The sequence below is a fragment of the Balaenoptera physalus genome, assembly GCF_965194825.1.
Source record: "Balaenoptera physalus genome assembly, chromosome: 4".
NCBI lineage: Eukaryota > Metazoa > Chordata > Mammalia > Artiodactyla > Balaenopteridae > Balaenoptera > Balaenoptera physalus.
This window is the reverse complement of record NC_138891.1, coordinates 19447841-19462464: the sequence shown is the minus strand read 5'-3', so window position 1 is coordinate 19462464 and position 14624 is coordinate 19447841. Positions and strand designations below refer to the sequence as shown.

The window sequence follows — 14624 nt, the reverse complement described above, 5'->3', positions numbered from 1 at the left end:
ATCATATGACAGTCAGGTGGCCTCATTATGCTGGGAGGCCGGTCTTTACCACTAGTTAACAATAATAGGTCACCGTCAGATTCTTGGGGAAGTAAACATTTCTTTGTATCTCATTGTTTAACATTATTATATTGGTAAATGGTTGATTTTATATTGACATATGATTTGTTGTTGATTAACATTTTTTTACCAAGTCAGCATCTCTGGACTTTTACTCTGAGAAGAGATAAGCTGTAAGAAATTTCTTTGTTCTCCCATCACAGACTGAAAATTATCTTGCCTCAGTAAATTGATGTCTTTTCTTTGGCTTTCGGTTGCTGAAACCATATAACATAGGGTTCATAGAATGGGTTCTGGACCAGACTGTCTGAATACATATCCCTTTCTGCCTTTTACTAATTGGGTAATTTGGACAAGTCCTTTTGGCCTCACTTTCTTCATATGCAAAGTGGGAAAGATAATGATAGCTACCTCATTAAAAGAAATTAAGAAAGCTTGAACTAGTGCCTGACATTTAGTAAACTGCTGCTGTTATTCTGTAATGACAGTGAGAGCCAGTAGTGTGTGCAGTGTTTCCCTTCACTCGTGTTTGTTTTTCCTCAGAATTTATTGAACACCTCCTATTTTCGTAGTAGAAGACATTGCAAATGGGGAAATCAGAACAAACAAGTAAATAAACAGATCTTTCAGAAACTGCTATTAAGAAAACTAACAGCATGCACTTTCATTTTTACTTATCTTTTGGTTCTCACATGCCAAATTCTATTTATTAAATTCAGTAGGTATTTTATAACTCTTAACCAGACTGAATATTTCTGGTTGCTATGGTTAGAACCTCACAATTTTAGGTCAATCTGGCATCATCAAAGAGCAGACTATAATCTCTCTTCCTTAATTTCTTTATATTTTATTTTCCTTTTATTCATTAAAGAAATTTTTACTTTCTCATTGCTTTGTATTTTCACCAGTGCATTTTTTTTTTAACTTTAATACCTTTGTGTTTCTCGTTGCTCCTCTAGATATAACACTCTTTTTTCACCTTTCTAGAATTTGTATGTAGTAGACTTTTGGTGTTCTCATGAGATTAATGCCCAATAATTGACCAAATTTGTGAGTGCCACTATATCATATAACTGTACACATAAAATACAGTAAACTTTTTAAATGTAATTACTCTTTCAAATGTAAATATAGGTATCTAGAGTAATGTTTTACGTTTTCTAGTTACAGAAGTATCATTTTCATAGATTTATCTCCTTTCTATCATCAGGTATGAAAATTAGTTTTCTTTTGGGGGCTAGTTTTTGTAAAGAAATTATGATTTTTAAAATCATTTTATAATCGTGTCTTTTATGTATCAACTTGGTGACCTTGGACAAGTTACTTAACTTTGGTGCCTCACTTTCCTCATCTGTATAGTATTGCTACTAATAGTCCCATTTTATAGGAGTGTTGTGAGGCTTAAATGAAATAATTTGTGTTAAATGTTTCACATATACAAGTTATTCAGTAAGTGTCTGATGTTATAACTGTGATAGAATGACAGAGCTTGCTTGGTTTGGCTCTAAAGAGGACAGAGAAATTGAGAAAATTTCTTGTAGATTTTTCATTAATACTTCCATGTTGTATGTTTAAACATTTTCTGTACATATAAAATTACGTATACAACTTACAAAGAATTCAGAAAAGGAGAAAAGTACAGAAATAAAAATCAGCCATAATCATACCATTTCTTAATTTTGTCATGACATGTTGGTGTTTCCTTTTATGTGAGGATTTTTTATTTTATTTTTAAACAAATAATAGAATGTTATAATCAATTTTGTGGGGTACATTTTCTGTACTTTTAATTTTTTATGATTATGTTTGATAAGGCTGCGTTGTTTTCTAAAATCTATATGTCCTTTAAGTTATTTAACTTTTCTGCCATTATTTGGATCCTTTGTCTTTTGTTGAATCCCCTATCTCTGGCTTGCCTGTGTTTTTTTTGTTTTTTTTTTTAAATTTATTCTCTCCTTTTTGGATAGCATGTTTTTTGATAGCTTCTTGAGAAAAAGAGTATTGGAAAAGTATATATTTGAGATTTTACATGCCTGAAAAATTATTATATTCTTATTTTTAATTGAACCAATGTAGAACTTATTGAAAATTTTCTTCAGAATTTTTCCTCTTGTTTCCAGTATTGCTGTTGAGACGTCCAATCCTGTTTCAAAGTTCTGATTCTGATCCTGTTTCTTGTCTTCGGAAACTTTATGTTCTTTTTGTTCCTGATTTTCTGAAATATCATGGTGATATACCCTAATGTGTGTATATAATTTCCCATTCATTATGCTGGGCACTCTTTATAGAATACATATTACTTGGATGTTAATCTGTTGAATCAATCCTGAGTTTCTTGTTATTTCTCTTTTAGCTTCCATTCCTTAGTCTTTTTGTTCACTTTTCTTGTATTTCTTCAACTTTATTGAGCTTAATTTTCATTATCATTTTAAATATTCTAAGAGTTATTTTGCATTCTCCAAGTCTTTTTTTTTTTTAACATTGTTTCATGGATGTAACATTTTCTTTTATCTCTCTTTGACAACATTAATTATTACTCTGAAGTTTTTTTTTTACACCCTACTCTGACGTCTTTTCCAATTCTCTGCTTTTATCAGTGTCTTTCATGTTGGAAACGTTCCTTAAGTATCCGTTCATTGGCTTTCTAGTCATTGCTGACAATGAGACACTGAAGAGCTGATTGCCAGAGAGGGTGGGGGTGGGGGGTGGCATGGGTGTGTGTGTGTGTGTGTTGTGTTTGACAGGGAGGGGCAATGGCTCTGGCCTCTTTGGTGAGCATCACTGTAGGGTGGTCCTGTGGCCACATACCGTTTTCACTGTGGACCCTAAACTCTTGGTATTGCTAATTATTTTCCCCTGGGGAAGTTTAGCTTCTTTGCAGAAGGATCTTTCAATCTCCTTAAGTCTGTTTGCTGTCCACCATTTGGGAGTTACACAGGGTGAAGGAGCATCCAGGGCACTCTGCACTTTACCTATATCCCTCCTCTGTGTCTGATGAGTCCAAATCTCTGGTTTATATTCTTCAGGGAATAAACTTCCTGGACTTCCAAGATGAGTGTATGTTGGGGGAATTGCCTGACTGCCTAGGTTCGAGTGGAGATTTAATTACTTACTATACAAACTTTGAAATAATGCTCCTATTTTCAGACCTTATTTCACTGCATCTTCTGTGGACACCAATACTTCTCCAATTCCTTAATGCTTTTGGGTTCTACAGAGCAAAATTGTTTTTCTTTTTGTATTTCTTTAGATATAGTTGTCAAGCTTTTTCAACCATTTGGTTTGATTTGCATGCTTCATCCATCTGCTTTCCATATACATATATTGATACATTGTGGTTTGGGGGTGCAGGTAATTTTCTGGATTTATTGAAGATGAAAATTGTTTTCTCGTTATTTTGGTTGGGTTTTTAAGAGACAGGGATTGATTAAATGTTTATTATTTGGAAAGTGGAAGTTTGTTGTAAGCCTTTTTGTTTTTTTAAATAAGTTTTTTAAAACTAAAGAAGGAACATAATTGCAATGGAATACTACTCAGCCATAAAAAATAATGAAGTAATGCCATTTGCAGCAACATGGGTAGACCTAGAGATTATCATACTAAGTGAAGTAAGTCAGAAAGACAAAGGCCATATGATATCATTTATATGTGGAATCTAAAATATGATACAAATGAACTTATTTACAAAACAAAAGTAGACTCAGACATAGAAAACAAACTTATGGTTACCAAAGGGGAAAGGGGGTGGGGGAGATAAATTAAGAGTTTGGGATTTGCAGATACCAACTACTATATATAAAACAGATAACAGTGTTGAGCTGTATAGCACAGGGAACTATATTTAATGTCCTGTAATAAACCATTATGAAAAAAATATGTATATATGTATAACTGAATCACTTTGCTGTACACCAGAAACTCACACAACATTGTAAGTCAACTATACTTCAATTTAAAAAAAAAAAAAGGAATATAATCATACCTCTCTTTAAAATTTAGTTTTGTCCCATTATCATATATATTTCCAGGGTTTATAGTAATAGTTTTCAAAAGTATAGTAGGTATCACTAAATATAAAGGCAGCTTTTTAGTTTTCATTTTTATGTTGAAGAACACATAAATGCAAATTGTTGAATAGTAAATAAAAGGGCCAGTGTCCATAATCTTAATTTTAACCATCCCATTTGCCAATAATCTCTTGTGTTCCAGTTTTTGTCTTATATGTTCCCAGCTCCAACATTGTTTTTCTTCTACTGGGGCTTTAAATTCTTTGATACTCTGTTTTTTAGTGTTCTTGATGTCCTCACTGCCTCCACTTTCCTAGCTTAGATTCTGTTATCCAGATTTATTATAATCATGTCCTTCTCATGAAGGACCCTCAACATCCTTGCCCTCCATTATACCCCCTAGGAAAACCTCATATTACTACCTGTTCCATACCTACACAAGTGGAGCTGAAAGTGGCTATAGAACAACACATAGTTACAATGGCTGGGCATTTTACATTTTTCTCTCAAGTGGACCTTTAGTGCTGCCTAGCAATCCTTTTACAGTATTCTATGCCATGGATATTCCTACTTTCTTATAAGATTATTTCACACCTTCTCAAACCGGTAGCATCTGCTATCCTCTTTTCTTCACAATTAGCTGATTATCTTGCTAGCTTTATAGAGACAGAAGAGAATCCTTCAGTGATTAAACCTACTTATCTAGGTGCATCAGTACACATATACTCTGCTTTTTCTCTTATTACAGTGCTATCTATCTAAGGTTAGTCCTTGCCCTTGTGCAGTTGATCCAATTCCTGTTCACCACCTCAAGAACTTTACTCTTCAGGGTGTTTTTTCTCTTTGTCCTGCTTCAATTCCCCCATTCCCTTTATCATTATATTAATATGCTATAACAGCCTTTATCTTTTAGAAATACTCTGTATCAGTTAGGGCTCTTCAGAAACACAGAACCATCAGGAGATATACTTAGTTACTTGCTTTCTTATTTGCATACATACATACACACACAAAGATATATATATTTGGGGAGAGGAAGATTTATTTTAGTGAATGGCTCACACAGTTTGGGAGCTGGCAATTTTAAAATCTGTAGGGCAGGCCAGCAGGCTAGAAACTTAGGCAGGAAACTTGTACAGTCTTGAGGCAGAAATTGCTTTTCTAGGAAACCTCGTTTTCTGCTCTTAAGGCATTCAGCTGATTGGATGAGGCCACCACATTATTGAAGGTAGTCTCCTTTACTTACAGATGTTAATCTTATCTACAAAATACCTTCACAGTAACACCTGGATTAGTGCTTGATTAAATAACTAGATACTGTAGCCTAGCCAAGTTGACACATAAGACTGACCATCACACCCTCCCTTGTTTCCACATGCTCCTTAGCTACAGTCCTATTTTTCTCCTTTTCTTTATAGCAAATCTCAAAGAATTATTTCTATTTACTGTCTCTACTCACTCTCTTCTTATTCTCTTTAAACCCACTCCAGTCAGGTTTCTATCTACCTGTTCACTGCCTTTGCTCTTATTGAGGCCAGCAGTTACCTTCTTAGTGTCAGAAAGCACTGGGCAGCTCCATTGTCATCTTTCTCTCTTGAAAGACATAACTACTTCTTCCTTCTTGAAGCACTGTTTTGGTGGATTGTAGAAAGCTAAACTGTAAATACTGAATTATCTCAGACTCAATCTAAAGACCTTTTTATCTTTTCTATCTTTATTCACTCCTCAGTGAATAAAGTGAAAACCAATTCCATGTTTTTATTATTTCTATTAAAAAATAATGGTGGTGAAATCCCAGCAAGATCTTTTTGACCCACCTCCTAGAGTAATGGAAATAAAAAGAAAAATAAACAAATGGGGCCTAATGAAACTTGAAAGCTTTTGCACAGCAAAGGAAACTATAAACAAAATGAAAAGACAACCCTCAGAATGGGAGAAAATACTTGCAAATGAATGAACAGACAAAGGATTAATCTCCAAAATATATAAACAGCTCATGCAGCTCAGTATTAAAAAACAGACAACCTGGGACTTCCCTGGTGGCGCAGTGTTTAAGAATCCACCTGCCAATGCAGGGAACAGAGGTTCAAGCCCTGGTCCGGGAAGATCCCACATGCCTTTGAGCAACTAAGCCCGTGTGCCACAACTACTGAGCCTGCGAGCCACAACTACTGAGCCCGCGTGCCACAACTACTGAAGCCTGCATGCCTAGAGCCCGTGCTCCGCAACAAGAGAAGCCACTGCAATAAGAAGCCCATGCGCCACAACTAGAGAAAGCCTGCGTGCAACAAGGAAGACCCAACACTGCCAAAAAAAAAAAAACAAGAAAAACAACCCAATCAAAAAATGGGCTGAAGACCTAAATAGACATCTCTCCAAAGAAGACATACACATGGCCAAGAGGCACATGAAAAGCTGCTCAACATCACTAATTACTAGAGAAATGCAAATCAAAACTACAATGAGGTATCACCTCACACCAGTTAGAATGGGCATCATCAGAAAATCTATAAACGACAAATGCTGGAGAGGGTGTGGAGAAAAGGGAACCCTCTTGTACTGTTGGTGGGAATATAAATTGATACAGCCACTATGGAGAACTGTATGGAGGTTCCTTAAAAACCTAAAAATAGAATTACCATATGACCTAGCAATCCTACTACTGGGCATATACCCAGAGAAAACCATAATTCAAAAAGACACATGCACCCCAGTGTTCATTGCAGCACTATTTACAATAGCCAGGTCATGGAAGTAACCTAAATGCCCATCAACAGACGAATGGATAAAGAAGATGTGGTACATATATACAATGGAATATTGCTCAGCCATAAAAATGAACGAAATTGGGTCATTTGTAGAGACGTGGATGGACCTAGAGACTGTCATACAGAGTGAAATAAGTCAGAAAGAGCAAAACAAATATCGTATATTAACGCATATATGTGGAATCTAGAAAAATGGTACAGATGAACCGGTTTGCAAGGCAGAAATAGAGACACAGATGTAGAGAACAAACAAATGGACACCAAGGGGGGAAAGTTGGGGGGCAGTGGGATGAATTGGGAGATTGGGATTTACATATATACACTAATATGTATAAAATAGATAACTAATAAGAACCTGCTGTATAAAAATAAATAAATAAAATAAATTTAAAAAAATAATGATGGTGAGAGAGTAATGCTGTCATATGATTTAAAATTCCAGATTTAAAAATGTTATATGGTGAAATGTCAGTGTTCTACCCATGGCTCTCAGCCATCAAATTCCCTTCTCTGAATGCAACCAAAGTTGCCTGTTTCTTATATATCTTTCCAAAGATTTTATGAATATGATAGCACATACATATTCAGTGAGAGGCAGTATGGTATAGTGGTTAAAAACTTAGACTATGGAGTATGACGGCTGTAATCAAATTCTATCTCTGCCAGTTACTGGCTGTGTAATTGCCAAGTCTCTTAGCCAATCTGTACCTCAGTTTTCTCTTATGTATAAAAGAAATAATTATAGTACTTAACTTGATAGAGTTGTGAGGTATAAATGAATAAGTGTGTGTGAAGAGCTTAGAAGAGTGACTGGCACATAATAATAAATAATGCATTCCTTCTTCATGCGTAAATGATATTATAATATACACTGTGACAGGCATCTTGCCTTTTTTTCCCACCAAGAAGTATATTGGCAGACTTTTCTTTACAGCATATAAATCATGCCTCATTTTTTTCTAGTGGCTGAATAGTCATCCATTGAATCGATATGCTATCCAGTTTAATGGCTCTAAAAACCAATATTTTTATGATGATGTATATCTATTAACCATCTCCGCTTAGATAACTAATAAGCACAAGACCTTCTAATTACCCTTGCCTTTCCTATTTCTCTCATTTCCTGTATTATCATATTCTTTTAGCTCTACCTTGAAAATATATTTCAGATCTAACTTTCTCTCCACCTACTGCTACCACTTCAATCCAAGCTAGCATTGCTTTACTGAGTTGCTCAAGGCCAAAAACTTGAGAATCATTATTGTAAACTTTTGGCAAAATATGTTCAGTTCTCTTTCAGTGTTCTTCTATTTGGTCTCCCTTCTTCCACTTTTACTCTTCTATAGTCTGTTCACATAGCATTTAAAAATATAAATCAGACTATTTCTCACCCACACCAAAATTTCCAGTGGGTCTTATCTCATTTAGATTTAATTCTTGAGTGCTAACTAGATCCTAGTAAAACTCTTACAACCTGGCCTTTTGATTTCCTCCTCAACCTTGTCTCCTGCTTCTGCCTATTTCTGTGCTTCAGCCACACTAAGTACCTTGCTCTTTTATGAGTCCCCTCTCATAATAGTTTACCTCATAACCTTTGCACTTTTTATTCCCTCTCCTTGGGACACTTTCTGTCATGTAATCATGCTCATTGCCTCATGCATGCTTAAATATGAGCTCTTCAGAGAGGCCTAGCCACCCCGTTTGCTCTCTGTCCTCTTTACCATACTTTACTTTTTTTAACCATGTTTTTTTTTCTTTAACTGATATATTTTTTCATTTGTATATTATCTATTGATATATTATTTTCTCCTCACTAGAAGATAAAAATCATGGAAGCAGATACTCTGTCTCATTCACTTTTGTGCTTCTAGTACGCAAAACAATGCTCGGTACTTATGGATTGGTAAATGAATGAGGAAGCACTAATTAAGTGTTTTTTGAACTCTCTGTGGTGAAAGACTAGTTTTTAAATTATGATCTTAGTGTCATTTTATTACTAGATTCAGTAGACATAAGATTATTCTGTCAGATTGTTATAAAAATTTCTAAAAACTTACTTTCAAATTTATACTTTTGATGAACTGGTAACAAGCCATTTGTGGTCAGCACATATTTGCAGAACACATTCTTAGTAGCACAGCAGTAGAACAAGTTTGCCATTCTGTAGCCAACAGTTAAAATGTGAAGGCTAAATTAAGTATTCTCCTTGGTAGACAAAGAGAAGGCACTTCAAAGCCCACATCACAGAAACCAGGCTGAATTACTGGATTTATAAAATTTATAAAATTCTGTTAGTAATACCAGTAAAACTTAATTAGTGCTCACTCTGTGCAGGAATGAGTCTTTTTTTCAGTGGACTCAATAATCCCTATCACAATCCCCATGTTGTATCTATATCGTTAAGTTAGAAGTCTCTCCTCAATAGCTGTTTATTTGCTTATATGTTAGTATGTAAAGTGAAAATTTCAGTGAAGTTTAAATTTTACAGGTTCATAAACATCTCAGTAAATACTGCTCTATCACATCTAATATGTTTCTGAAAATGTATTGATCATTTTGCATTTTTTTTGTTTTAGTATGTTGATATATTTTGTTGTTTATATATACCTAGGATGGGAGGAGGGTCATTACTCAATGAGATTACACAATGGGATCTGGGTTCCCAAGGAGATATATAGCTGAAGACAAAAAATGATTAAGTTCAAGAAAATTTGTATTTCAGCTTCTGCTGGTGAATTCCAGCCAGGGTTGGTGTTAATTTTAATGCTTTCCAACTCCTTGATCTTCAAGTCATTTTATTTTAGAGATCGAGAAGTATAAACTGAATTAAGGTCCATTTGGGTATGACTTTGTATGCTTAGGACAAGCTCTGTTAAACTGTTATCTGTTATTCCTGACTTGGGCAATTTGAATACACCAGATCCCTTCTGCCTTTGAGCTATTCTCCTTTTTTATACAGATTAATTTTAGAAGTACTTTTAACCTTCAGAGGTATTCTACTGACAATGTGTAAAATGCTGTAAAATCACTAGCCTATATTTTGAAACACAAGAAGATTTCTCAATTTATTATATTTAGATGCTGTATCTCAGGAAAAGGGAAACATTTTCATTTAAATGCATTTCTAACTACTCACTAACTTAAATACATTTTGTTTTTAGGATTTTTGTCTTGTATTTTGGTTTGAGGGCAGTAGCAACCGCTAGTAACGTGGATTTGACCAAAATGTAGATAGAGTTTCCGAATAACAAATTGTGTGTGTGTGTGTATGTGTAGATAGATAGATATAGTTATACTATTATGTATACATGTTTATATGTGTAATTAAAGGGAAATTTTAGAAGTTTTAAAAGAAATGCATGCTCATCTTTAGTTATGTATATGTTTGCTGATGTTTAGATTGGTTCTTCCAAAACACTCATTAATAACTGAACATTCGTATTTGCAGATAAATAAACTAAATGAAAAAAAAGGGAGATCATTTTACCATCACAAACTTTTATTCCTTTACCAGAATTCCCTACACTCTTATCATCTCAATGATGAAAATAAATATGAATAGACAAAAGGTTAAGGTCTGTGTCATACCTGTTCCTCAGAGGACTTGAAAGAGAAGTTTGATAATATTTAATTAGATTTACAAATACAAGTGAGTGTTTAAAAATACGTTAACACTGTGACTGGGGAAACAGATCAGAAATTCACTGAATATATTTTTAATGAATTTAATGACTTTGGTAGGTTCAGTCTATTTTTCAGGGATTAGAGGTTATGCCATTCATTGAGGTGAGGAACACAGGGAAAGGACCATCTTTGGGAGTAAAAGTCATGAATTGATTGTAAGCAAATAAGACACCTTTGATGCATCTAAGTAAAGGTATTAAGGAAGCAATTGTATACACAGAATTGGTGGCCAGAAGAAAGGTCTAAAAGGTTTGGTTAGTATGCTCTTACTTAGGTTGTGTATGTTTGAAGGTGAGGGAAAGGGGTTGTTGAAGAGACTACGTAAATCGTTCCTGCTGATAATTAGGATGGGTCCGTTTTGGGTTTTTTGGAGTTGTTTTTTTTTTTGGCCGCACCGAGCAGCTTTTGGGATCTTAGTTCCCTGACCTGGGATTGAACCCAGGGCCACGGCAGTGAAAGCACCAAGTCTTAATCACTGGACCACCAGGGAACTCCCAGGATGAGTCTGTTTTTCAGTGGGAATGTTAATGAGCCAAGCTTATAGGGACACTGAGGCAGAGAAAATTGTCACAGACTAAAATGGTGACTTTATTTCTATAAAATAAGTTTTCGTCTTTCTTATTTAAATTATGCCTAGATTGTAAAACATAGAAGTTGACTAGTTTCCTTCCATCATCCATTTCTGTTATAAATTTGTAATCTTATGGATGAAATTCTGATTCACAGGTGAATACTATAATCTTACTTTATTTCATAGCCATGAAGCTCATGACTGCTCTGGTGAATGTTGCCTTAAACCTCAGTATTCATCAGGATAATACACAGAGACAATATGAGGCTGAGAGAAATAAAATGATTGGGAAGAGAGCCAACGAAAGGTTGGAGTTACTACTTCAGAAACGCAAAGAGGTAAGGTTCACAGTAACTGTGATTCTTATGTTCTGTAAATGTGTAGTAAATTTATCATATGTGTTTTTATTCTCTCTAAAAAGGTTTGTGTGTATTTTTAAAAGTTGTTTTTTAAAGTTAGATTATTTGATCTCAAAGTTTTCAAATGAAACTGGAATTTGCTTCCAGCCAGTGATTGATTATCTGAGTGCTGTCTGAGGGCAGAAGAGAAACACAGAACAGCCCTACTTTAGAAAGAAGGTGGTCTGGGAATTAGATAACTCAAAAAGATTATCAAGCTGTGGGCCCAGAAAGCACAGTAAATACTAACATCAGAACTAGGGGCCAGCAAAGATGCATTGCAGGAGAAAGCCAAAGACTGTGTATTAGTAGATGTATGAGACATTTCTGTGAATAATAAGATTGGTTCCAATTTTACAGTGAAATTTTCATATACATGTGTTGAAAGAGATTTTAAACTGGATTTTTAGTAGGCAACATTTTTATTCATCCAATCAGAAATTAAATTTTAGATGTACAGTGTTAGTCTGTATTTTAACTTGAAGAAAGAATAATATCTCAATGCTCTAAATATATTGCTGTCAACAAATAATGGGTTATAACAGGCAGCAGGAAGCAACAAACTTATGATTAAATTATGGTCTGTGCTATATTGGAGTTCTAGGGCTGCTGTAGCATATACCACAAACTGATTTTTCTTTTTTTTTTAATTATTATTTTTTTAAATTTTATTTAATTTTGGCTGCTTTGGGGGAGTCTTCATTGCTGCATGCGGGCTTTATCTAGTTGCGGAGAGCGGGGATTCTCATTGCAGTGGCTTTTCTTGTTGCGAAGCATGTGCTCTAGGCGCACCGGCTTTAGTAGTTGTGGCACATGGGCTTAGTTGCTCCACGGCATGTGGGATCTTCCCAGACCAGGGCTCGAATCCGTGTCCCCTGCATTGGCAGGCGGATTCTTAACCACTGCACCACCAGGGAAGTCCCTGATTTTTCTTTAGAATAGAAATTTATTGTCTCACAGTTGTACAGGCTAGAACTGGCAGATAACTCTAATCTTCACATGGCCTTCTCACTGTGTGTGTGTCTCTAAATTTCTCCATTATAAAAAGGAGACAGTCATATTTGATTTGGGGCCCATCCTACTCCAGTATGAACCCATCTTAACTAATTACACTGCTACAACCCTATTTCCAAATAAGGTTTGAGGTTCTGGGAGTTAAGACTTCAGCATATGAAGTTTTGAGGAACACAGTACAACTCATAGCACATTCTATACTGGAAATAATAGTAAGTTTTGGAACTGTACTTTAGTAAGAACTGCTAACCAAACTGTATCTCTTATAAACTATTTAATTTTTTATATAATAAATGCAGCAAAAGTAGAACTTACAGTAAGTTTCAGTAATTTGAATGATTTACTATAAAAGTATTCCCAAAGTTATTTCAGTAAAACCCAAAACAAAGCATATAGCAAAAGAGAAAGTCTGAAGGAATTTTATTGTCACATTTGTATATGCAGTAAAAGCAAATGTTTCACTGCAGAACAAATTAAAAACTATCATCTTGAATGTGATTTTGTATCAGTGCTTTTGTTCCTTTTGAGTAGTAAACTCAAACTTTAATTCCGATGTGTAGTATTGCCTGAAATTTATTTATATTTTTTCTATAGTATTTTATTTTGTTGCTGCATTTCACCACTAATGGCTAGTGTCCTTGCTATCTTCTACTGTTCCTCCTATATTGGGAATTTGACCAATGCTCAGTTTGGTGCTAATCAGACGCAGAGTAATATTTGGATACTTTAGGTGGACTAGGAACTTTCTTACACAGTGGCAAATATGATAATTAAGGATGATCTGTTACCAAGAAATGTAAAACCAAGCAGGGGACCTGGTTTGGACAGGAGAGGTAAAGAAATTGAGGCCTATTCCCAAAGCAGATGATATTTTGTGGTAGTAATCTGGTCACACTTAGCCACACCACTCCTTTTTAGTTATTGTGTAATACATGTTGAGACAGAAAGAGGTTTTAAGCCAATGTAGAAAAGCTATAGACATAATGAAAGAATACTGGTAATTTCAGACATCTGTTGCAGAATACATGAGAAAAAAGATTGAAAATTACCCAGAATGAGAATAATCAGGAATTTAAAACAATTGGAACTCTTTATTGCAAATAAAATGATCAATATTTTAATTTATATTTTTATTTATTTTTCATTTCAGCTACAAGAAAATCAGGATGAAATCGAAAATATGATGAACTCTATTTTTAAGGGTATATTTGTTCATAGATACCGGTAAGGGATTTTAAAAATCACTTAGAACATTTTGAACTTAAATAATTTATTGCTTCTTTGTAGTCCTAGGCAATAAAAATATAAACTTTCTAATTATTTGTTTTGTTAGCTGGAAAACAGCTTTGGGTATAAAAGCTAAATAAATGTACTATTAACTGTGGTCAAAACTGTACCACCACCATCATTGCCACACTCTTCCAGATTCAGAACGTATACTGTTAGAGACATCCTATGTACTTGAATTTGTACTGATGTAATATTAATAAGATATCATTAAGTTAATGTGGCCTTAATAAGATTTGATTGTCTTCATATTTGAAAAAATTAAATTCCCTGCTTCCTGCCCTTTTGTACTCATCTTGTTATATGATCAAATTAACCAACAGTGTTTTAAAAATGTGTCGGTGAAGATGGGAGAAATGAGTATGGGAGAGGGCACCTCTGCAGATAATGCAGCATCTTTATAACATCACTCTTCTTTACCTTCAACTATACACAAGAAAATAGGATCAAAGTATTTCTGAAGTATTTTTGTCATGCCCCATTGCAAGTTTAATTTGTCTTTCTGTGAAACGTGTGACCTATTAAAATATTACATGAGCGTATTTCATGGAGAATTAATGAATCATATACATACGCTTGTTGCCTTCTATTAATTAGGCGTGATTTGATATGTTTAGGCAGATAGACACAGATAATAGGCGCACTGTTTTTAGACACATTTGAGACTTTAATTGGCCAGTTAGTTTTAAAAGTTAATTAAAACAGGGAAATTATTTTTTTAAAAAAGGAAAAATTTGTAACTTTGATAATTTACCTTAAAACATTTTGTTTTAACTGAAAATGTAAAACTCTTTTGAAATAGAACCAAGGCTTTTACTTTGAGTATGAATTCTCT

General features: G+C 34.5%; 1 protein-coding gene across 4 annotated transcripts in view; it reads left to right on the top strand.

Annotated features, from left to right (window-relative positions):
- The window catches only part of STAG1 (STAG1 cohesin complex component), a gene marked incomplete at its 3' end in the record, with an annotated part of 426381 nt that overhangs the window by 264952 nt on the left and 146805 nt on the right, over positions 1-14624 (top strand). For all 4 annotated transcript variants that reach the window (XM_082459166.1, XM_082459164.1, XM_082459165.1 and 1 more), the window contains 2 exons: positions 11277-11428; positions 13653-13726. In XM_082459166.1, coding sequence (XP_082315292.1) covers positions 11277-11428; positions 13653-13726 — 226 coding nt within the window. The remainder of the gene's footprint in view (positions 1-11276; positions 11429-13652; positions 13727-14624) is intronic.